Source organism: Balaenoptera ricei, chromosome 1, assembly GCF_028023285.1.
Source record: "Balaenoptera ricei isolate mBalRic1 chromosome 1, mBalRic1.hap2, whole genome shotgun sequence".
NCBI classification, from domain to species: domain Eukaryota; kingdom Metazoa; phylum Chordata; class Mammalia; order Artiodactyla; family Balaenopteridae; genus Balaenoptera; species Balaenoptera ricei.
Window position 1 is genome coordinate 117,126,823 of NC_082639.1, and position 25,827 is coordinate 117,152,649.

The 25,827-nt window shown below is 42.2% G+C and overlaps 1 protein-coding gene across 7 annotated transcripts in view; it reads right to left on the minus strand.

The window, feature by feature from the left end:
* Window positions 1–2,692: 2,692 nt before the first annotated feature.
* Window positions 2,693–25,827, minus strand: part of DCAF8 (DDB1 and CUL4 associated factor 8) — a 43,033-nt gene continuing 19,898 nt past the window's right edge. For all 7 annotated transcript variants that reach the window (XM_059934636.1, XM_059934606.1, XM_059934621.1 and 4 more), the window contains 9 exons: window positions 24,656–24,750; window positions 19,836–19,946; window positions 11,036–11,108; window positions 10,456–10,513; window positions 9,836–9,943; window positions 8,020–8,150; window positions 4,333–4,452; window positions 3,816–3,932; window positions 2,693–3,191 (listed from right to left, as the gene is read on the minus strand). In XM_059934636.1, coding sequence (XP_059790619.1) covers window positions 3,075–3,191; window positions 3,816–3,932; window positions 4,333–4,452; window positions 8,020–8,150; window positions 9,836–9,943; window positions 10,456–10,513; window positions 11,036–11,108; window positions 19,836–19,946; window positions 24,656–24,750 — 930 coding nt within the window. In that variant the 3' untranslated portion in view covers window positions 2,693–3,074. The remainder of the gene's footprint in view (window positions 3,192–3,815; window positions 3,933–4,332; window positions 4,453–8,019; window positions 8,151–9,835; window positions 9,944–10,455; window positions 10,514–11,035; window positions 11,109–19,835; window positions 19,947–24,655; window positions 24,751–25,827) is intronic.

Sequence of the window (25,827 nt, forward strand, 5' to 3'; positions counted from 1 at the left end):
ACATATATGTATATTAAACCCGCACTGCCATGTCTGCCCTTTTTTGTGGTGTCTAGCATTAACTTATTGTCTAGGCCAGGACGGGGGTGGAAGGGGAATGCTACAGTGAAGGGAGTGGCAGAGTCAAATTGCTACGTAGTCAAAACAAAAAAAAACTTTTTTAAACTTTAAATTCACATGCAATCTCAAGAGGCTATTTAGAGAAAGTTTAAGCTAGGAGCTTCTAGGATGTGGGAGCAAAACTTTAGTGGAGGGGAGAGCTGGCTGCTGGAAGAGGGAAGAAGCCAGACTGGTTGGAGAGCACCCTCTAATCCTAGCCTAGCCCAGCCCAACCTGCCTGTCCCCTCTGGCCACTGCTGCGGACACCTGCCTTAACACATACACCTCGAGTACTCCACAGTTTTGCCTTAAAGGACCTTCCCAAGTTTCCCCAGTCCTGTCTGGCTTCTCCCTCAAGGAGAGAGAGATACTTGTAGAATTGGGAGGGGGGAAATAAGCAGGAATTATCCTTCCAAGCCAGGATATGTTATGTGAGAACAAGTCTGAGAGAGAAAGGGGGTGGAGGGAGGGAATATATAAAGAGCCTTCCTTTGAAGAGAGAAGAGGATGAGATGGGAGAAGGGAGACAGGGTCATTTTCAGCGGAGTCTAGCAATTTCTCTGTGAGGCAAAATAATCTAAAAAGACTAACCTGCCCTCCCGCCCCCTATACTGCTGTGAGATTGCCCCTATCCTGTGCTCCTCTGTCTGCAGTGTGCACGGCCTTGTTCTAACCCTGGAATAAAGGTGATTGATTGTACTGTACCTAACTGATTCTAAATTTGTGTGAATGACCGGGATTTTTAAGCCTTTGGATGACTGGGGAGGGAGAGCAAAATTTACCCCCAAATCCTTAACTGCAGCCTGGAACAGAAGCCAGGAAAATACCCCTAGTAGGATCTCTGCCCTCTCTCATTTTCTAAGTATCACTGAACTGTGGGGCCTATTCCACTTACACAGTCTCCCATTGGAACCCAACCACTGGAAACATGGATATCCCAGACTGGACTTCCTAAAATTGTAATAAGACCAGGGCCAGGCACCTATACTGAAAGGAACAAAAATAGCCCATCATGAATGAATGGCGTGCTCGCTTCGGCAGCACATATACTAAAAATGAATGAATGGCTCACATATCACACACACAGCAGCAGTCAGGAAAAAAAAAAAAAAAAAAAAAAGGCTTTACTGAGAGAAAATACACAACAAATTCCAGAGTGCATGGTTTCAGCCCACTCCATCACCCCACCAGCAATAAGAATACAGACCACTCACGGTCACCACACATCCACTACCTCAGGGAGGAAGTACAGCAGCTAACATCTGGTCTGAGAGCTGCTAGGAAAAGGGGCAGGAGGAAGGAGTATCTGAAATTCCACCCTTTCACTCCTCCCTTCCTTCCTGGCCTGTTCTAGTAGAATCTGACTGTCCCAGGATGCAGAATTCCTGGTTGGGGGCAAAGAAATAGCAGCAAAAGCATTTAAGGGCAAGAATTCAACTGGGACTTTCATAATTAGTGACCAGTGATACAACAGGTGTCTGAGCCCCAGCCACCTTACTCAATCCTTAGATTAATGACTCGTCCCTTCAATCCCAAGATAGGAAAAGGTAGACAAGGTATAAAGTCAAACCCAGGAGGTCTTTCGCTATACTCTTCCATTAGGAAGGGAGCTGGTGTGGAGTTGTATAGTTTAAAGAATCAAGCAGCTAAAGGTAAGAGTGAGTGTGTCTTCTGTCACACACAGTATTAGGAGAGACGGTCTGCAGTGGCAGAACCCTTCCTGAAGTCACAGTTCAGTCAAGTTTTGAAGATGAGCCAGTCTCTGGTTAGCAGAGCCATCCTGGGAACCCCCACAAGACTTAAGCAGAGGTAGGATATCTGGAGCAAAGAGATGAAAGGGGCTTCCCAACCCTGAAACCATGGTAGGAAAGCAGGAAAAGGCAGAATTCAGGATCCTTCCATTCTTGAGCCTCCTAAAACGTAAGGGTTAAGCCCTAATCTCCAGTGGCCATGCATAGAGGGTAGGCCGACCCCAGGTGATACCTCCACATCATTACTCTCACTCACTCTCTCCTGTAAGTCCCTTTATTGCAGTCATAGAGAATATATAGGTATTTAAACTTCAACAATAATTTTAACATGATACATCCAATTTTGACTTGCTTTTTAATATATTTATAGATATAAAATTAGGCCTCTAACAGTGATAGGGACAGGGAGATTGCTGCCACCAAACAACTTTTTTTTTTTTTAAGTAACAGAAGAGGTAATGACCTTCCTATTCTTCCACTTCTGTCCCTCCTCCCACCTCCCCCCAACCTCCCTCACCAGACCTACTGAGGGGGTGATGGGATGAAGAGAAGAGAGTGAAGGATACATAATCAAGTGCAAAACACTGTGATAAGTACAGAGAATGAATGGGGTGGAAAAGAAAGTGAAGAGTGTGGGATGGTTAGGGGCTCTAAGGACTCCCCAGAAAAACAGGATCCTGGGATGGGGTTGCTCAGGGGGAAGAAAAAACAATGCAACTGTCATAGAATTTTAAAAAATAAAGGAAATAAAGTCAAAAACCTAAACCAAAGAGAGAGTGGCATTTCTACCACCCCCAGTCTGGCCCCTTGGTACTGAACAGCCAGTTATCCCCCCACCCCCCACCCAAGAAACAAGGGAGATCAAAGAAAAGGAAACCCCATTCCCTACCCCAAACCAGTTAACAAAATAGGCTCCCCCCTCCCCCCAAAAAAAGGCTTTGGGGAGAGGCCATTTCTGCCAAGTCCTATGCACCTCTCCATGGAACCCCATTCCAGGGCTCAATTCCCACTTCTAGATACTCTGTAGGTTTGCTCCCCTCTGGCTTGTCCTCCTGGGATGTCTTTTTTTTTCTTTTTTTTCTTTCTTTTTTTTTTTTTTTTTAAATCTAAAGCAAAAAAGTCCAAAGTGCGTTTCTGCTGAATGTTAAGAGCCTGGGACAGGAAAGGGCTGCCCAGGCAGGATCGGGTTGGCAGCCCCAGCCTGCCCCTCCTGGGTACGAGGCCTCAGGATGGCATGCACTGCACCCGGTCAGGGCCCTCCTCCTCGTCCGATGTATCTGAGGAGCTGGGAGACTCATCCGAGTCTGCGTCTGTGGCCCCAACCCCAGGTTCTCGCCAGCGCTGTAGGATGGAAAGGCTTATTAGTAATTTCCCTGGAACAAGGACAAGCCTGTTAGGTCTCAGCTATAATTTACATGCTCTAGGCCAGGGGTCAGCAGAATTTTTCTTAAAGAGCCAGATAGTAAATATTTTAGACTCATGGGCCGTATCTCTGTCACAACTATTCAACCCTGCTGTTGTAGCATAAAAGCAGCCAGACAACACATAAATGAATGGGTGTGGCTGTAGTCTAATAAAACTTTATTTACAAAAAGCAGGCACTTGCCCAAACTGCCACAGTTTGCTAACCCCTGCCCTAGGCCTCTTCTGGCACAAGAGAAAAAACAGAAGACACCTGAGATGACTTATTTCTTCTCAACTCCTTCCCCACCCTCATGCCTTTGCCTTTGTGAAGACAGCCCTGAGCATGCATGGTGATGGAGAACACAAAGCAGACACCACCTATTTCTGCTAGTGGCTCTTCCAAGGCTACATCAAAACTCTGATGGGGATGGGGAATAATGGATAGGAAACCCAACTAACTCCACCTGATTCCTCCTAAAGCAGTGAGAAGTATGCACTGGAACATTTTACCCTCTTGAGAGGGTCAATGCCCTTGGGAGCTCACTTCCCACTCCAGCTTACCCGGTGATGGCGTCTTTGTCTCAGGTGATGCATGAGGAACCAGAGCATGTGGCTATCAAATAGGTCGGTGTGGTGTAAGCTATCTTCATCCCGTTCCCGCTTGTTCTTCTTAATCACCTGGAACCAAAAAGGGTTGGGGAAGTGGGTAATGAATAGGAACCCTGGACCTGATCAGAAAAGGCTGGTGTTCTAGCCCAGGAAAATCTTCCCTTAGAAACTACTGAGCTGGAGTATAGCTAGATTCCATTAAGAAAGGATGCCCCAGGTTCATCCACTGAGAAGATGGATGATTCTTCCTAAAGATGTCCCCTCTACCATAAACTAGATGCACTTCAAAGCTGCACCCTGGACCCCTGGACTGGGACTGTTCCTAGAGAGGCAATGACAGGAATGTGGGGGAGGTTAGAGCAGTGCCTTTAAAGAACTGTACAGCAAGTTATTCCTTCCTATGACAATGAAAACTCCTCTAACAGTATGTGGATAAGCAGAAAGAAGAAATCTATAGTCAGCTACTTACATCCTTTAACCCTGTAAGTTCTGTGGAAGTTTCAGCTGTGGGTGCCCAGATCTTGACATCATGGTCTAGGCCACTGGTTGCCAGCACAGGCAGGTGAGGGTGGGGCTCAAGACAGTTTACCTGGTCAGGAGTAAAGGAAAACATAGGCTCAGGGGTATGTGGCAATACGGTTTAAAAACCACTACTCACCTTGAACCAAACAACTGTCCTTGATAAAAGTTAAGGCAGCTGCTGGGAAGACAGGCCCACCCATCATAAGCCTAGGCCAAAGGGCCCTCGGGGTGAAAGAAACACTGGACACAGACTGGGTATAAGACCAGGCCTATCTCTCACTTCCTAGGTTTAGGTAGGGGTGGCCTCATCCTCAGACATAGCTCTAGGGGTGGGCGGGTGACTGGCCAAGCATACTGCTGGCTTCACAAAAAGGCAGTGAGGTTCAGATGACCTCATTCTCTCCAGCTTCCAAAGCTCCAACTTGCCCCAGTCTGGAAAAAAACATCTCAGTGGCTTTCACCAAGTGGCAAATACATTTTTAAAAATGAAGAAAGCAGCAGCTGCTGCTGAGCCCCCAGAGAAGACTCAGAGAACAATTACATTCCACAGTTTACTAGAACTGGAAGAAGGCATAGGCTGGGAAGAGGCTGAGCCTGAAGAGTACTGGGGTAGTGGAGACACATATCTGCTTGAGAACCCTGCACACCCCAGGAGACAGCATTCTGCTGCCTGCCATGAAAGCACAACAGGCTCAGCTATAGGACAGCACGGTGCAGTGAGGCAGCTTCCTGGGGCACCCACAGCCTCAAGCTCAGCCACCCTCTGGATATATTCACTGAGCAGGAGGAATGAACTGCAGCAGCCGAGGCAAAGGCCTTCTGGCTTAGGCAGCCTCCTTCTTTCCAAAGGCACCCATGCCCCCTGCTGTCTGACTTGGAAACATCAGCCTTCCTGGCAGAGCAGGGCAGCTACCACCCCCACCGGAAGAGCTGGTCCCAGATCTAGCTGCTAAAGCATTTTTGGGCTTTTAGTCAGATGAGGAATAGATGGCAAAAGCATCCAGAAGGAAGAAGGTGTGGTCCTAGCCACTCCTCACCTCACCCCACCCCACCCCGTCTTGCAGCTGCAGTACAGTCCAAGAAAACAACCCCTGGCAAACAGCCTCTTAGTTCTCTCTGGACCAACCTTCTCTGCCTCGCCTGCACATGCAGAGAGCAGCTGATGGGAAGGCAGGGTCAGCATGGAAAATAAAACTGACATACTGACTTCCAATCTTCTTTGTCTTCCATTTTACAAATAAATTCTCAGAAAACACTGAAGCTAAGTCTGAGTCTAAGAGTAAAGCAGAAACCACATTTCCCTTCTTTCTTCTTTTACTCCACATATCAGCTCATTTCAAAGTTTGTATTTGGGCTCTTTTAGGCAGTGTGGAAGAGGTTCCAGCATCTGGAGCAGAGGTGGCACTAGAGAGAAAAACTCCATTGCCAGAAAATATTATCAAAAGATATGTGACAACCTAACACATACAAACTTGAACTCGTTCATCCATCTCCAGATAAGCCCTTGCTACCCTTCTAAACTCTGACCTAGCTGTGCTTGACAAGTCAGCAAAACAAAAAGGCACAGGGGAGAAATTCCTTGGAACTTAAGACTAAGGACAAAGCCAATGGCAAGAGAGTAAGTTACACATAGTACCTGAGTTGGAGCTTGCAGGAGAAGCCAACAGAGAGCTTCTGAGCCAGAATACCTGGTCACTTCACCCGACCTGTCTGCATGCCAGGACTTATCCTGTCAATAATGCCTGAGCAGAGAAAAGAGCTCTGACCTTAGACGACTGGGCTGAGGGATGCAGGGGATGGGATAAAGGAGCAAAGTGCTTTTGGGAGACTAAGGATTGTCCTTTGACATCACCCCCCACCCTTGTCCCCGAATGGAAACAATGAAAGGACTAGAGTTTGAGCCAAAAACAGAATCGAGAGAACTGGGCAAGTTGGATGAGAATTTCAAAGATCCCTTCTGGTTCTAATAGTCTACTTAATGATATAGTCTGCATTCAGGCTGGCGCTGGTGACCCCACTGCTGGGAGGTTAGCACAAAAAATCAGGAGCCAAGTGAGGACCACAGAGATCATGCAGCTTACACAGAGGCAGGAAGAAGCCAGGAATCTCACTGCAGGGTGCAGTCTTTATACCTCTTGTTCTAGTACCTCACTCTTATGACCACTAAAACTCAGGCGTGGGGCCCACCCATCCTACGCAAATGCCCTCCCAACCTGAGCACCTGGATTAATTATCAAACCCTGACACTGGCTAAGCTGAAAGGAGATTGGCCTGTAGAGTGATTCTGGACAACAGACAAGTGCTGGCCTGAGGGAGGGCATTCAGCCCTGCATCTCTCTAGAATGCAATGCAAGACAATAGTTTATGATCAATAAAAGATTCACTGGCCCCTTTTGGCTTTCTTATGACTACATGCCTACTGCAGAATTCTCATTAAAACTCCAGTGTTTTGGGTTTGTTCACTACAGATGATAGAAGAAGACCTATGGAAAAGTAGGAAATGAAGCAGGCAACAGTGAGACACACCTTCAAGTTATAGACTCTTCTCCACTTATATTCAAGCCATAGAAGCCTTGGGTCTATACTGGTCCCAGGTCCCCAAAATTTAGAGGAAACCAGAAGAAAGTCTGAAATAGCCTCACACCAGGATAAGAGACACACAAGAAGAAATGGGATCCCAACTGCAATGAACCATTCTAAACTCTAACACCACTCTGGATAAACCTCATCAAGAGATGGCTGGGTTCTTTGTAGCTCCCCACAGCTTAGGAGGAATGAAAAGGAAGAAAGAATAAGCATCTGAGCCATCCCTTAGAAGCTCTTAACAAGACTATCTTGGGTAGTCAGTAAAATGTAGTTGCCCAAACTGCCTCTTTCTTATCTTCTGCAGTCTGAAAACCTTGTAATAGAAAGCTACTGAATCCTTCTTGACTCTAGGTCTCAAAAAAAAAAAACCAAAAAATTTATGGTTAGCTAGATGCATCCTAAGAGCTGACCACCTTTCACTCCCCAACTCACGATCCTCAGGCTTCCTTTTTGCCCTATCTCTATGGAGGCTGTCTGTAGAACTCAAAGGACAGGCAGACTATGATATGATCATGGGTTGTAGAGCAGTCAAACAACAAAAATGGTCATGGGGGCGGGAGCATATTTCTCTCTCCCTATATATGCATACATATTATGTGTGTTTGTATCAATATACAGACCATATTCTGATTTTCCCAACTGTCAGAAAAAATGCTCCTTCTAGCTTGTATCCGCTAAGCCAGGATCTATTCAAGATCACTACTTAGCTACCTACTACAGCGTGTAGGATGGTGTGCCCTGAACACTAATGCTTTTGTTTTGGAAAAGGTCCATGCCTAAAGATACCTCACTCAGGCCAGAGGTTCTTCCCTAAAATCCCTTTCTCCTCTTAATAAACCGTGCTGTAGAGGGGCAGAAGACAGGAAAGGGAAGAAAATACTCCATTAAAACCTCAGCACCCCCAGACTATACTGTCTTTTTATTTAGCTGTTTAGAGCTCTAAGATATGGTATTACATTGTCAGAGTGAGAATTCAGTGGCCCTGTTAAAGCCTACCTTAATGACTGGAGAGAGTAGGAAGCCAGCCAGCCCAGCACACCATACTCACCACGCCTCCCTTGTCCCCCTCCATGAACTGAATGATCTGGCAGGATGATTTCTCCCAGAGGAAGATGTGCCCGCAGTCACTACCGCTCACCACAAACTCACTCTTGGGGCCATAGAAATTGACGCCTTTCACTGAAATGACAAATGAAGGAATAAACCACATGAGAGTTGGCATCAGGCCGACATATATTTACCTCACAGGAAATATAGTTATTCACAAATCTAAATCAGCTAAGAGCCAAAGAATTTCTTTCACTTTCACAAAACAAATCAAGGGATTATGCATGTATAATAGACAGAATAAGAATCACACCAGTTCCAGAGACTATTTATATTCTCCTAAAGAGGTCCATAGAGCTGAGGAGTTTGCAGTCCTTAGCAACAGCCTCAGTCTCATTAGTTTGCACCCTACGGAGCAACCATAGGCCTCACTAACGCCTCACCTGTCCCAACCTGAATGGCCCCAGCTCTGTCCACTCCTAGGCAGCACTGTCCTATGCCTTAGGATTATCCTTGGTATGTGTGCTTCACTGGTACCTTGTCAATGCTTCCTAGGTCATTAGGTGACCTAAGACTGATGGAGGTATATGCCACAATTGCCTATAAGAAGCACCTGAACTGTGCTTGTTGCCAAGACTCTGAACAACAGGGCTCCACCCTCTGAAATTAGTAAGAGAAGCCAGGAGTCCCAGTGGCTACGTCCAGTTCCATACCAATCATGAGACTGGAACACTTTCTTCTGTATGCCCAAGGACTAAGATCCAAGTACAGGTTTTTCCCTCTCCTCTCACCAGCTCAAGAGAAAAAGGAAAACTAACTGCTCTCCCCAGTCAACATTATGACAGACATCTGATAGGAGCACTAATAACAACAAAGAGCAGTAATTCCAACTTTTCTGTATATTAGAATCAAAGGGAGCTTTTTAAAAATCCTAATCAACGTGCACCCCATACCAATTAAGTCAGAATGGATGGGTATGGAAGCCAGGCTTCAGTATCTTTAAAAGATTGTCAGGTGACTTCATTGTACAGCGAAGTTTGGGAAGCACAGACAGAACAAAAAAGGCCAATCGTCACAGCAAATTTGGGTGAAGTGCTATCACCATTTCTCCTCTTCTGCCTCATTCAAAAGAATTTCCTCCTCTTCCCTGTAAGTACAAGCTCACCCCCTTATTTTAGGCAATTCAGTGCCACTAACTAAGGAGGGCTTTCCCAAACTCCCTAATAAGTCTTTTAATCCTGAAGCTACCTGAAATCATAAGAAAAATATAGTCAGTCTAGTCTCCTTACATCCAGACCAAGTAACATCACTGTAGTGGTGAGAGATGCTCCTGAGCCCTCTCTCCTCTAGCACAGGAGGGCCTATGAAAACTCCAGCCCAATTAGGCTTGTTGTCACTTGGTGACAGGTGGCCTACTCCTTTAGGTAGTTCTTTTTTTTTTTTTTTTAATTTATTTTATTTATGGCTGTGTTGGGTCTTCGTTTCTGTGCGAGGGCTTTCTCCAGTTGTGGCAAGCGGGGGCCACTCTTCATCGCGGTGCGCGGGCCTCTCGCTATCGCGGCCTCTCTTGTTGCGGAGCACAGGCTCCAGACGCGCAGGCTCAGCAATTGTGGCTCACGGGTCCAGCCGCTCCGCGGCATCTGGGATCTTCCCAGACCAGGGCTCGAACCCGTGTCCCCTGCATTGGCAGGCGGATTCTCAACCACTGCGCCACCAGGGAAGCCCTAGGTAGTTCTTATTTGCACAACCTGCATGAGATACTGTGGTTCTTCAAACCAACAGACTTGGGGTACAGAAACCTAGAAAGACAGCCTCACCTGTGGCGTTATTTCTGTGGCCCTTATATCTCTTAATATACTGGGCCCCATCACTGTGAGAGGAGTTGAAGAGGTAAATGTCTTCATCATTGTAACTGGCCAGGAGCTCTGCCAAGAACAAGCACACAGCAGTGAAGGCAAAGGCTGAAAAAAGCTAGGACCAGGAGTTGGGGGTTGGGGTGGGGCTTCTTGCCAGTAGTGCCCCCTCCTAATACCCAGGTATAGCACCCATCTTACTCAGTTGGAACAGCAGGCAATTCAGGTGTCTAGGGTAGACTAGGAACACGCTGCCAACCCAGGGGTAGCAGAATGCTCAGGAAGATCATACCCATTTATTCAGGAATGAGTCAAAGGCATAAGAACCTGCTCAACCAAATAGTCTGGGCTTTAGGACAAGCCCTGCCAAATATCATCTGCAGCATTCTGCAAGTGCCTGGCATCTCCAAGGGTCATCTGCTGCATCCTCCCGCTGTGTGCTCACCATCAGCAACTACTCCCCAGCTGCTCCACTCGGAGCTATAGCACAGTGGTGAGCACTGGAGGGCACATGCCTCACTGGCTCAGCAGCTCCCTAGACAGAGGGGGCATGCCAGCCTAGGAGCTGGGCCCTGCTCACGTACCTGTGCCGTCGTGGCTGTACACAAGACAGGTGATGTTTGCTTTGGACTCACTGTTCACCTGCAATAAGGAGCAGATACTGACTGATGCCCCACCCCCCCATTTGTTATACCACCTTCAGGAAACAGGTTTTCCTTCCAACTCCCCTATATCTTCTCCCAGAGATAGATAGATATAGAGACAGAGATAGAGAAAAAGAGAGGGAAAGGGAGAGAGAGAAAGATAGACAGAGAGACAGAGACAGGAGTACAACTGATGAAACTTGACCACCTTGTGGGGAGAGGTCTTTCTACTGGTTGTCTTCTGTGTGCTAGCCATTTCATATATACATTATCTCATTAGGCCTTACCATCGTGGTACAAGGCAGTTATCTGTATCTCTATTTTGTCAATAAGAAAACTGAGGCTAACAGAGGTAAGGTGACTGCCCAAGACCACAAAACTGGTAAGTGGCAGAGCCAGGATTCAAATCCAGGTGTCTGACTCCAAAGTCCAAGCTCTTCCCACCATACCAACAAGTTTGGGGGCAGGCTTGGGGTTGAGTCAGGGAAGCCTGGAGCCACTGGCCCTTCATGAATCTTACCAGGTGATGAGGGCAGAATTTCTTGAGTACTCCATTGTTTTCATTCTCATCAATTTTCCTCTGGTCATAAATCCTACAGTGGAAGAAGCAATGAAAATGTCAAAATTTACAAACATCCCCTGAAGAGTTGCAATTCGATGCAGTGGCAGGAACACCAGTCAGCTGGATGTCAGGACAGATAAAGGACATTCCCCAATTAAGCTTCTGGCTCAGGTTCTTCCTCAAAAATCTTCTTCTCCCACCCCTCTTCCAAACCAAAACTCTTATCCAGGTACTTCTCATTTCAAGTAGTAATTCTAAATTATATTATTTTGAAGTGGCTTATCTCTTCTCTCAGCTTTTGTATCATTTACTGTTTATCTGCACTGAAATAACATTATTATAGAGCCTTTTGCATGTATGTTGCCTCCCCAGTACGGTTTATTACTCATGGGCAGAGACCATGCTTTATGTAAGTCAGTGGGTCTTCAATCCTTTTTTGAAATTTTATTTGGCTAGTTCTTCCCACAACTATTACAAACCAACAACTATATCTCAAGACTCCCTCTCTCCTTCCTTCATTCTCATCAAGCATCAAACTACCTTCACCTTCCTCATCTTACCAATCCAAACTTTAATCATTTGTGCAACTATTTATGACACATGGATTAGATGCCAAGTATTATGCCAGGTGCTAGAAATATAGTGAGGAACAAGACAGATCTAGTCCCTGTCTTCACGCATCAGTCTCCTCCAATCTCAGAGTCTCATTCCTCCACAGCTGCTCTTAATCTCATCCTTCCAAGGACCTTGGTTTGATTGATTAGTCCATTTCTCACTGATTAGTCCTCTTCCTCACCATTGTCTGCCCATTTTCTAAAAATCCTTCCACTGACCTTTCCTACTCTGGCTTTTTCTATCCTTCCCCCCTGTAGTAAAATTACTGAAAAGAGCAATCTGCATTCAACATTTTCACTCCCTCACCTCCTATTCATTTCTCGTTCCATTCTAATCTAGCTTTGGCCTTCAACTCACTACTGAAACTTCTCTGGCTAAAGTCATCAGTAACCTAACTGCCAATACCAAAAAGATACTTTTTTAGGCCTTTCTCTCTTGTCTTGACATTGTTCATTACTCCTTCCCTGAAACACTTTCTTTCCTTGATGTCCAACCACTCCTTAATGTTGTTCATGGGCTTGTCTTTGTCTACCCCTTAAATGCTGATGTTCCTCAAAGGTCTGGTCTTAAGTTCTCCTCTGATTCTACATAAGGAAATTTTAAAACCTAGAGTTCAAGTATATGTGAATGCCCAGAAACTGTGCTTATGTGTATTTTTCCTGGGAGAAGGGATCATGGTTCTCCTTATATTCTCAAAGAGGCCAGAGACTCAAAAGGGAGGAAGAATTCTGCTCTATACTTTCTTTTGGTAATCAAATTCCATTACCAACACTTTACCACCTATATGTGGATATGTCTCTTAAATCTGTGTCTCCAGCCCACACTTGTTCTGAGTGAGCTCTAGATTTATATCCACATGCCAAATGAATGTTGTAACAGAATGTCCAAAAGTAAAATCATTCTCCTTTTTAAGCTAAGATCATTCTAGACCTACCCTTTCCCCCAAATCTTTGTTAATGGCACCATCCTAAATTCAGGTGGCCAAACCAGAAATCAGGTCCTTTCTCTCCTATGTATCTAGTTTCTTTCCTGTCAATTTGACTTCCTGGGTATATTTCTTGACTATATCTGCTTTCTCCACCCTTAGGCATTTTTTGCCTACATTATTTATAGGAATCTTCTGATTTCCTTGCTCATACTGTCACCAGAATTATGTCTAAAATGAAAAATTTAATGTAAATTCCCTGCTTAAATCTCTTCAGTGATTTTGTACTTTCTACTAAATAAAGTCCAAACTACTTAGTATGGCTGCCTACCACTTCTCAAAGATCCTATACATTATACAGAAAACAAAAAAACTATGCTTCCTTGAACATACCATGTCACATCTTGTTATCCTAATTCTACACATATTGTTCCCTCTACCTGAAATACTTCCCATTTGTCTTTAATATTTCCTCTGTGAGAAAGAACAGCATAGTGAAATGGTTTCCACCATATTTAAGGCATCTGAACTGAGTTCAGATACTATGCTACTTACTAGATGAGCAATACTGGGTAAGTTACTTAATATTTTTAATCCCTATATATATCTGCTTCTCCCGAATCCTCCTTGAAGGCAGAAACTATGTCTAGTCAAGTGTGTACCTAGCACACAACAAATGCTCAGTAAATGCTGGATGAATAAACGAACAAATCAATGTATGTTTGTATTCTCCATAATCCATTAATATCTTGCATAAATAGACTATCCAGGAAATGTTTTTTAAATGAACCAATAAAAAAAGAAGACAAATAGGAGACTGCTGTACTACCAATTACTACTCTTCAGCAAATATAGCAGCTGATAATCAGATTTTTTTCCCTCTAAACTAAGTCTAAATCAACAGCTCTCAAATGTCACTAAGCCATCATTATCTTCCCAAGTCATCAAATTAGTAAAAAATTTTAAATATTCAATATCTTGTTGTATGGACCATTCCGTGTTCCTCTGTATCCAATGCTCTTCTTTATGAGGAAATCCTTACCTACCCTCCCCTTTCTTCCATAAGTATTTATTAAGAACCTACTATATTCTAGATATGATGCTTGAAACTAGGGGTTGGCAAACTTTTTTTTTTTTTAATTTATTTATTTTATTTAATTTTTGGCTGCGTTGGGTCTTCATTGCTGCGCGTGGGCTTTCTCTAGTTGCGGCGAGTGGGGGCTACTCTTCATTGCAGTGCGTGGGCTTCTCATTGTGGTGGCTTCTCTTGTTGGGGAGCACGGGCTCTAGGCACGCAGGCTTCAGTAGTTGTGCACAGGCTTAGCTGCTCTGCGGCATGTGGGATCTTCCTGGACTAGGGCTCGAACCCGTGTCCCCTGCAATGGCAGGTGGATTCTTAACCACTGTGCCACCAGGGAAGCCCCAAACTTTTTCTTAAATGGCAAGGCAGTAAATATTTTAAGCTGGCAGGCCATCCAGTCTCTGTCACAGTTTCCAGACTCTGCCACTGTAGCATACCATGGATATATGTGAACAAATGGCTATGGCTGTGTTCTAATAAAACTTTATTTACAAAAACAGGGTAGACTGCCAAGCCCTGTGCTAGACAGTGGTGATACAAAGATAAATACAAAAAAATTCCCCTATTATCTGTGCATAGGACAGGACCTTGACATTAAAAAAAATTTTTTTTTTAATTTTTAAGACTTTGTTTTCTTAAAGCAGTTTTAGGTTTACAACAAAACTGAGAGGGCAGTATAGAGGTTTTTCATACACTCCCTACCCCCACACATGTACAGCCCCTCCCATTATCAAAATCACTCAGCAAAAACGGTAGGTTTTTTTTTTTAAACCAAGGATGAACCTACACTGACATATGATAATCACTCGAAGTCTACAGTTCACCTGAGGGTTCACTCTTGTACATTCTACAGGTTTGGACAAATGTATAATGACGTATATCCATCATTATAATATCACAGACTACTTTCATTGCCCTAAAAATCCTCTGTCCTCTGCCTATTCATCTCTCTTGCCCCACCCCACCCCTGGCTACCACTGACCTTTTTCTTATTTCCATAGTTCTGCCTTTTCCAGAATGTCATACTGTTAGAATCATACAGTATGTAGCCTTTTCAGATTGCTGACTGGCTTTTTTTTTCACTTATTAATATGCATTTAAGTTTCCTCCATGTCTTTTCATGACTTGATAGCTCTTTTCTTTTTAGTGCTGAATAATATTCCATTGTCTGGATATACCACCATTTATTTATCCATTCATATACTGAAGAACACCTTGGTTGCTTCCAAGTTTTGGCAGTTATGAATAAAGCTGCTATAAACATCCACGTACAGGTTTCTATGTGGACATAACTTTTCAACTCCTTTGGGTAAATACCAAGGAGCTTGACTGCTGGATTGTATGGTACCAGTGTGTTTAGTTTTGGAGAAACCATCAAACTCTCTTCTAAAGTGGCTGTATCACTTTGCATTCCCACTAGCAATGTATGAGAGTTCCCGTTGCTCCACAGTACTCACCAGCATTTCGTGCTGTCAGTGTCCTGGATTTTAGCCACTCTAATAGATGTGTAGTGGTATGTCACTGTTGTTTTAATATGCATTTTCCTGATGACATATAATGTGGATCATCTTTTCATACACTAGTCATCTGTGTATCTTCTTCAGTGAGGTGTCTGTTAAGGTCTTTGGCCCACTTTTTAATTGGGTTGTTTTCTTGTTGTTGAGTTTTAAGAGTTCTTTGTATATTTTGGGTAACAGTCCTTCATCAGATGTACCTTTTGCAAGCATTTTCTCCCAGTCTGTGGCTTATCTTCTAATTCTCTTGAAAGACAGTGTCTTTCACAGAGCAGAAGTTTTTAATTTTAATGAAGTCTAACCTATCAATTACTTCTTTCATGGATGTCTTTGATGTTGTATCTAAAAAGGCATCACCGAGGGACTTCCCTGGTGGCCCAGGGGTTAAGAATCCGCCTGCCAATGCAGGGGACACGGGTTCTATCCCTGGTCCGGGAAGATCCCACATGCCACGGAGCAACTAAGCCCGTGTGCCCCAACTACTGAGCCTGTGCTCTAGAGCCCACGAGCCACAACTACTGAGCCTGCGTGCCACAACTACTGAAGCCCACGCGCCTAGAGCCCGTGCTCCGCAACAAGAGAAGTCACTGTGATGAGAAGCCCGTGCACCACAACGAAGACCCAACACAGCCAAAAATAAATAAATAAAATAAATTTTAAAAATAATAATAATTAAAAAATAAAAATAAAAAGGCATCACCGTACCCAAGGTCTTCTAGGTTTTCTCTGATGTTATCTTCTGGAGTTTTATAGTTTTGGGCTTTACTTTCAGGTCTATGATCCATTTTGAGTTAACTTTTGTGAACTGTGTAAGGTCTATGTCTAGATTCCGTTTTTACACGTGGATGTCCAGTTCTTTCAGCACCATATATTGAAGAGACTATCTTTTCTCCATTTGTTGCCTTTGCTTCCTTGTCAAAGATAACTTGACTGTATTTATGAGGGTCTATTTCTGGGCTCTCTATTCTGTTCTTTTGATCTATTTGTCTATTTCACCAATACAATGCTGTCTGAATTACTGTAGCTTTACAGTATTGATAGGTCTTGAAGTTGGGTAGTATCAGGCCTCCAGCTTTGTTCTTCTCTCTCAATACTGTGTTGGATATTCTGGATCTTTTGTCTCTCCACACAAACTTTAAGAATCAGTTTGTCGATATCCATAAAATAACTTGCTGGAATTCTGATTGGGATTGCACTGAATCAATAGATCAAGTTGGGAAGAACTGACATCTCCACATTATTGAGTCTTCCTATACCCTGGACATTTTAAATCAAATAAAGAATGGTTTCAGCACTGTCTCAACACCCTTACTGCATTTCTCTCCACAGGCCTCCAGGTGCCCACTAACTTGTTACCTTAAGCCTCTCTCTTCCCTCACCTCCTCTTCCCCCAACTTGCCTTTAATCTAGTGTTCTCTCAATGTTGCTGATAAAGATAGAGGAGCAAAGTGACTATTTATTGACTGTGTTTTATAAACCAGGGCCTATACCAAATCCTTTAGCAATAAATTTACATGTCAACCAATCACACTGCCAAATCTATCACCACAGGATTCATTCATCTGATACATTCTCCTTTTCTTCACTCCTGCAAATTCTTAAACCAACCTAAACAGGATTTAGTAGCAGAAACTCAAATCTATGCCACCCTCCACTTGCCTACCTTTTTTCTTTCTCCCTGCCCATCCCCCCCTTTTGGTCATATTCCAAAAAGCATGACTCTCTAAGGCTTCCCTTAAATGCTCCTTCACAATCCTAAACTAAAATTCAGTATTTATGATGTGAAAGCCTTGAGGATGAGTAAGTTATTTCTCTGTATTCCCCTAAAGGAATTCCTTCAGGCTAGTGAAAGCTAATGGTGTTATGATATAAAATACTCAGCAAAAATATTTTCAAATTTGTACTGGCAGGTGAGCCTAAAGTTCTTTCAAAGAACAAAACAGAAAAGAGGAATTCCAAAACATTCAACTGGCTGAACTGAAGAGGTGCCAGAGAAATTGAGGATGATCAGAGAAGAGCTAGGGTGTGGAAGGGCCATCTGCTCATAGGCGATCAGTGTGACTCAAAATCTACACGTGCTTCTGTCGAGTAAACAGCCTATTACATGCTGAGAATTTGGCATGTACAAAGGGATAAAGGATATTGAGGCTGATAAGAAATAGAAGATCTGAGTATTTCTCCTTGTGATGAAATGCTAAAACTAATTTCCAGCCCCACTCTCACCCTGAGAAAGTATTAGCTCTGGATAAAAGCATTATCAATTGCAGTTCTCAATACAGCCAACGCCTCCACTCTCCTCCAAACATCAAGGTCCTAGTGGTTGAATTATCTAGAGACACAGACTTTTCCATGAATCCAGAGCTCTAAGCAGGAAATGCAAATTAGAAAATTCAGTAAATGCTTGATTTGGAGGAGGAAGCACCTGGAAGTTCTGACAACTGCAACCCCGTTTTGGATCAACAACTTATCTTAAAAAAAAAACTGCTAAACATTTGCTATTGGTGAATAGAGGAAAGGAATTTAGAAGGCAAGGGAAACAGGGGAAGAAGAAGAGAGCAACAAAGTTGCCCAGTTCTCTTGTGGCAGGATTCTTCAACAAGTTAAGATCATCTCTCAGGTATTTCTAAAAATTTAGTCCCATCCCTGTGATTATTAATAAAATTAATTACAGAACACAGTTATAAAAATATCCTCTTATTTAAAAAGGAAGATGGGACTTCCCTGGTGGCACAGTGGTTAAGAATCTGCCTGCCAGTGCAGGGGACACGGGTTCGAGCCCTGGTCTGGGAAGATCCCACATGCTGCAGAGCAACCAAGCCCGTGCGCCTCAACTACTGAGCCTGCGCTCTAGAGCCCACAAGCCACAACTACTGAAGCCTGCATGCCTAGAGCCCGTGTTCCCCAACAAGAGAAGCCACTGCAATGCGAAGCACACGCACCAAAACAAAGAGTAGCCCCTGCTCTCTGCAACTAGAGAAAGCCCGCGTGAAGCAACAAAGACCCAACGCAGCCAGAAATAAATAAATTTATAAATAAATAAAAAGGAAGATAATGCTTTTCATCCACCATCAGGAAAGCATAAAGTCATTCATTCTTCTAGTGATCCTTTCCTTCCTCCCTTTCAAACTGATGATCTCTTGGAAACCAAAGAAATATACTTAAAAATAGGCCAATTGCATCATCAAAAAATCTACAAACAATAAATGCTGGAGAGGGCGTGGAGAAAAGGGAACCCTCTTGCACTGTTGGTGGGAATGTAAATTGATACAGCCACTATGGAGAACAGTATGGAGGTTCCTTAAAAAACTAAAAATAGTACTACCATACAACCCAGCAATCCCACTACTGGGCATATATCCTGAGAAAACCATAATTCAAAAAGAGTCATGTACCACAATGTTCACTGCAGCACTATTTACAATAGCCAGGACATGGAATCAACCTGTGTCCATCGACAGATGAATGGATAAAGAAGATGTGGCACATATATACAATGGAATATTATTCAGCCATAAAAAGAAACGAAATTGAGTTATTTGTAGTGAGGTGGATGGACCTAGAGTCTGTCATACAGAGTGAAGTAAGTCAGGAAGAGAAAAACAAATACCGTATGCTTACACATACATATGGAATCTAAAAAAAAAAAAATGGTTCTGATGAACCTAGGGGCAGGACAGGAATAAAGATGCAGATGTAGAAAATGGACTTGAGGACACCGGGAGGAGAGGGAAGGGTAAGCTGGGACAAAGTGAGAGAGTAGCACTGACATATACACACTACCAAATGTAAAATAGATAGCTAGTGGGAAGCAGCTGCATAGCACAGGGAGATCAGCTCGGTGCTTTGTGACCACCTAGAAGGGTGGGATGGGGTGGGGGAGGGAGATGCAAGAGGGAGGGGATATGGGGATATATGTATGCATATAGCTGATTCACTTTGTTATACAGCAGAAACTAACACAACACTGTAAAGCAATTATACTCCAATAAAGATGTTAAAAAAAAAAATAGGCCAATTGGATAGGGATGGGATATAATTGTGACAAGGGGCCAGAAGGAAACTAACTGCTACACATGGCGACTGAATCCATGAACTCTGTTTTCCTTAGGATATATCTCAATAGACAGTGTTACAAGAAATGTTCATAGTAACAAAGATATCACTAAAGATAAAGAAAAGTGGTTCAGGATCCCGGGAGCCAAAAACCCGAAGTTCATAATGAGTACTCCCAAGTCAAATTATTTCTGTATCTGAAACCAGCATTCAAAATTTCTAGTACGTGTTAATTTATATATGAAAAATGGTAGAAAATATTTACTAATAGAGCACTTGCTAGTAAACCTGGGTTTATGCCTAGCTGCTAGGTGGAGAACTTGGTCAATTCATCAAACTTCTTTAGAACTTGATAATATCTATAACATGTTAAGCCATCCCTCAGAGATTGCTACATTAGGAAACAGAATATGTCAGAGGAAGTTTAAACTCTTTGGAAGATGGCAAAAAATTAAAGATGGTGGTTAATGAACTCCTAGGCAATTCATAGCCTTCCATAAGGGACAGCTGATAGTACACAATACATCACAGTCTCAAACTCTCAAAGACACAAAACAGCCACAGACTCACCTTACAAACTGATCTCGTCCACCCACTGCAAACTGGTGGGTATTGGCAGGATTCACATAGATTGTATACAACCCCACCTTCTTCTCCTTTTCTTTTGTCACCACCAGTTTCCTTCAAGAGTAGAAAAGTATATAAGTTATATTCTCCAAAAGATCCAGATAGTCATGGCAAGTGAGAACAGAGACAGTAACGCACACACAGCTAATAAGAAACCAAACAGATTCTCACTTGGAAAGAAAGAAAGAAGTGGTTTTGTTTGTTCGTACATTGGAACAAGAAAAACAAAAAACCCACCACCATATATATTTACTAAATGCTACTTTGGAGATGGAAAAAACGTAGTAATTTTCTGGTGTTCCTCAAGAAGTATAAATTAAAGGTGTATGAAAGTATTGCTCCTCAGTAGCCTTAGCTTGAGTCCAATATGATGACAACCAATCATTAAAGAGACAATACTACCCACATCTTCCCATCCTCTACTTGTAAGTACATCTTCCCAATCATCTGGGAGCAGGGAGTGAGGGGAGGATGAATCACAGAAACAGTGGACAGAAAAGACCTTAAGGGGGACTTCCCTGGTGGTCCGGTGGGTAAGACTCCATGCTCCCAATGAAGGGGGCCCAGGTTTGATCCCTGGTCAGGGAACTAGATCCTGCAGGCATGCCACAACTAAGGAGTCAGCATGCCACAACTAAGGAGTCAGCATGCCGCAACTAAAAAGTCCAAACGCTGCAACGAAGATCCCACATGCTGCAACTAAGACCCCACGCAGCCAAAATAAATAAAAATTTAAAAATAAACATTAAAAAAAAAAAAAAGGAAAAGACCTTACAGTCAGAATCTATCTCCCAAATTCCAGAGAAGTATCACTTAAAACCCAGCTTTAAAAATGCACGATGAAAAACGACAAGCAACGGTTAATACAAAGGAAAACAGTATTAGTCTTCCCTTATTTGAAGCAAATTAGGAGCAGAGATTCTTGTCAAGACAGCTGTTTTTAATGCTGAAAAATTATTTCTAAATTATTCTTCTGGTTGTACCACAAAAAAAGGTGATTCTTAGGAGGGCATGGGACCCCGAGGAAACCTCATAAAATTTCAGAGTTTTAGCCAGAAGATTTTGGCCAAAGAGCCATAATTTTGTCCCACCTTAAGGGTAGCCCTATAAATACTCCTCCCAGATTGAAGCGTTCAACCTGTCAAATATGACATCATAAAGATTAGTAAATTTATAGGAAAAGGAAGACAGGAAAGGAAGGGACTGGGCTTTTTAGCTTGCTTGCTTTCTTTTTTTTTTTTTAGTGCTGAATAATATTTCATTATCTGGATATACCACAGTATACCCATTCACCTACTGAAGTACATCTTGGTTGCTTCCAAGTTTTGGCGATTATGAATAACAGCTTTCATTTTTAATTCTAAGCTTCTGCTCATTTCTGGTGCTTACAGAAAATGAAAGAACTATAACTATGACAATAAGTTTCTTTGTAAATGATGTCAGCATCCTCTCTGAATGGTCAAAGTCACTCCATCCTAGACTGCTCTAGGCAAAGGAGAAATTTAATTTTAAAATCTCTGCAGCCTTCCATTAAAAGAATAGTGTACAAAGGTCATTAAAAATAAATGTCATTAGGAAATACACACATACCCAAAACACAAGGCAGAAAACAAGTCAAAAAAGAGTTTCAGGAACAAAACTAGCAATGGAGAAGAGGCAGCTCTAATTGGGCTTTAGATATGGAAGAGGAAGAGGAGCAGCTGCTGCTATTTTTCAGAGGAACATCTCATTTCCTCAGCAATTTGGATTTTTAGAAGGAGAGGGTCAGACAAACATAACAGTTACCATGCAGAAGCAAAATGAAAGAAGTGAGGGGATAGATTATGAAGTACTGGCTCCACTGTCATCTAATCCTGACAAAGAACTCAATCTTCTATGCCTCCATTTAGTCACCTAAAACAAACAATTCTCTCTCCTAATGCATAAATGCACAGAGCACCTTGAGCCCTGTGGGGAAAATGCAGAGGTGCTATAAAAATGATTGATAATGGCAGCAGGAAAAAAAAAACCGTTTTGACACCAGAGCAAGGCAGCACACAAAGCCATATGAAACAAATTTACCAAATTCTGCCTTAAAATTTGCAGTTTTTAGCGAGCTGGTATGTTCCAGGAAAAAGGGAAAAACAATTACAGATCAAACCAAAGGATTCCTCTGAAGAATATCTCAAACTAGCTTCCGCTGCCTAAATGAATATCCCACCCACAGCTCCAAATCCAACTCCTCCTACGATGTTAGCCAATATCACCAGCTTCCAGAGACTCAGCTATTATGTATACACAAAAGAAAAATTCCCCTATGCCAACTTCACACAAAAATGCCTCTGATATACGCAGATGTTCAGGCACCAGCTTAACACATACGGATACACATTCTAGCCATGACCTTCACATTCAGTCCTCCCACCTCATTCTAGCTTTCCACTAATTCAACCCCTAAAGCAAAAACTTTCTTAAGGTCAGAATCTGGACCTCCTCCTACTCAAAGTTTCTCCTATGTTCCCCCTTTTAGTTTCTATCCCACCTATTACTGCTTGCACCTAGATCCATTGATCAACTCTCAGTCAGATTTTCTGCTTACATCTTTTCATTACACATTCAATAATCTGCCAGTCATTTACTCTGCCCATTACTTGAACCAGATTCCCAATTTCCTGTGGCCTAACAGTAGTTTTCCTCTGAACCTGATCCATAGGATTTTACTCAGCTTCAAAACGCTCTACCAGAGCAGACCAAACAAACTCATATCATTTTTTCCATCTTTGTCCTTCCACTCCCCTCTGGAAAACTTGCTAATGTTCCATTATCATCACAGAACCATGGAACTTGAGAACTGAAAATAACAAACATCATTCAGTTTAAGAGATTAAATTATTTTCTCAAAGCTATATAACTGCAGGCTAGTACTAGGAGGCAGATCCCTTGTCACCCAGGCCTGTTCCCTTTGCAGGAGAAATCCATTCATTATCTCTCAATCTTCATCCTCTTAAGTTTTATATAAATAACCAGTATATCCTTTCCACAAGCCAAAAACATTTCCATCCTTTAACCACTATTTTAAATTCTTCACTTTCTAGACAACTTTTTGTATACTTATCTAAAAATAAAAGTCTAATAATAATCAGCCTTAAGATTATATTCCCTAAATTAACTTATATTTTACTTGTATGCTATGTAAATCAGTGACACCCCTTACTCAATATTGGTATTGACATGTAAGAGTTAAGATAATTTTTAAGGGGGGAGAGTTCTGAAAAGTTGAAATCTTGAGTTCTTCCTCACTTTGTGATCCTAGAATAAACTTCCAGAATGCCATATTAAAAAATATATATATATAGTTTTTAAGACTAACAATACAATAAATAATGTAGATAATCTATCAACTAGGTAGTCGTTAAACAAACTGTGGTACACCAATGCCATGACACAGATGTCATGGTTAAAAATGAGGTAGGCCATAGGGGCTTCCCTGGCGGTTCATGGTTAAGACTTTGCCTTCCAATGCAGGGGGCAGGGGTTCAATCCCTGGTCAGGGAGCTAAGATCCCACATGCCTCTTGGCCAAAAAACCAAAACATAAAACAGAAGCAATATTGCAACAAATTCAATAAAGACTTTAAAAATGGTCCACATAAAAATAAATAAATAAATAAAATGTTTAAAAAGAAAAAATTAGGTAGGCCTTTTTGGTCTGACGTAGAAAGCTCTCCAAAATACATCATGATGTGAAAAAAGTAAATTGCAGGAACATACGTATATGTAAGTTTATATATATGTACAATTATCCCATGTTGGAGGGAAGAGTGTATATGTATATAGTAAGATACATAAATGTATACAAAAAGGATTGAAAAGGTATTCAAAATTTTTAACAATGGTTATCAATAGCTAGAAAAGTGGGGGGCAGGGGAGGTATATATGAGGGAGCATTTACATTTTGTCCACATACTTCATTATTTGAGTTTTTAAAACAAGATATATTCGTTTATTATAAGCAATAAAAATGAAAAAAGGAAACTGAAATAATCAGTAGCTACAAGTCAGTATGTTCCAACCATGGTGCCAGACACTATGCTGAGGTATCAAACACATTTATCAATAATCCTCACAGAAACCAGAAAAAGAGAGAATAAGACTGACTGATTATACCCATAGTGAGGCTGAAGAAACTGAAGTTCAGAAAGGTTATATAGGTCATTACTAGTAGTGCCCAAGTTGAGATTTGATCTAGGTCTGCCTGGATCCAAATAAGATGCTATGCTCTTTCTATGATATCACACAGCTAAAAGGGGATATAATTTACCTATGAGTCTCTGATTCATGTAAAAATAAGCTGTGATATGATAGAGTTCTACTATAGCTACCAATATTTTTGTTCAAGAATTATCATTTAATTTTTACATTTCTACACAAAATTGAAGTGAAAACTACATAGGAGCTTATCTCTAAGTTGCTAGTAACGTGCTTCTTGTGGGGAAGTTGAGTGGCACCCAAGTGAATGGAGAGTGGAAGACTATCCAGTTATTAAAGCCCACATATAATAAGATAACTGAACCCTGCTTTAGAAATGAAGATAGGTGAATAGTATTTTACTGCTGAGAAACAGACAACAAAGAAGTAAGGAATTCCCCTAAACTCATCTGTTTCTTATCATAAATACAAAGGAACCATTCTGATGGACCAGAGAGTTGAGCATTACCTAGGACACGTGCAATATTTTCAAAGCCAAGAAATCCAATTCTGTAAAAATACTACTGCTATACTTACGAAGCTGGCCGGTCTTGTCTGAGGTCAATGGTGAAGACAACTGCATCTTCACCTGCAGATAGGAACGTACAGGGAGAGTCTGGTTCCAGGGCCAACTGAAGGAGAAAAAAGGGAAAGGATGAGGTTTCTAAAGATTAAAATTAGAGGTTGTCTAACTCATTCCTTTATCTTTATGAAGGGCTGCATTTAAAATGTCTCAAAAAAAAAAATAATAAAATGTCTCAGCAAGAGAAACATCTACCTTTTTTGTTGTAAAATCCCAGGAAAGAAGATAATAAGCCCATTCTCTCTTGCTCTGTGTGAATTATTCACAGCTTATTTATTCTATACAAGTCAAAAGGACAGGTGATTTGCTATTTTAACGAAGTATCCAAGGGATATGAACAGTGATACCAAAGGAAAACACCGCCATTAGGGCTCATCCTCAAAATCAATTCCACACCCTCAGGTGGGGAGAGAAATGGCACCCAAGTTTCATTCCCTACAGCTTAGTTCTAAAAGTTAGTTATCTAGTGGTTGGGGGTAGTCTTAAGAATCAAAGAAATAGGTAATTTTCATATTTCTTGAGCCATGGGCGAGGAAAGCATACTCCAGGTCCACCTACATATTTGTTTAGGGTTTGTAAAAAAAAAAAAAAAAAGAGGACCATCCTCTTTCCACGGCATGGAAGAAAACAGTGCCTACTCTGAGACTAGGCAGTTCTTGGCTCCTCACTGGCTGCCATCATGATTATTTGGCCTATATCCCCAGCTCTAAATAGGGCTTCCAGAAATAGTACTGTTTATGCACTGAGAGTTGTGAGCAGAAAAGCTGGAGCTCTCACATATAAGAAGCCAACAGCTAGCACCTTAGAGCTGTTAAAATGTTCTAAATACAATAGGAGTAAATTTTAAAGGTTTGGAAGGCACAGTAGACCTCAAGGATCTCCAAACCAACCATGTTTCAGCTTAGGAGTTAAGTATTATCAGGTGAATGTTGCATGTGCAAGATCTAGAGCTCTCTCAAATACTTGCCTTCTGAGAAGTTTAGTGTGGCTGCTTTTTCTCCCATCTTACCTACAAATCCTAGGACTGAAAGAAGTGATGCAGGTGACCACAACAAAGGGGACACAATGGACAGAGATACTGGAGGGCTTTGGCTGAGATCCAAAGAGGAGCTGAACTGCACAACCT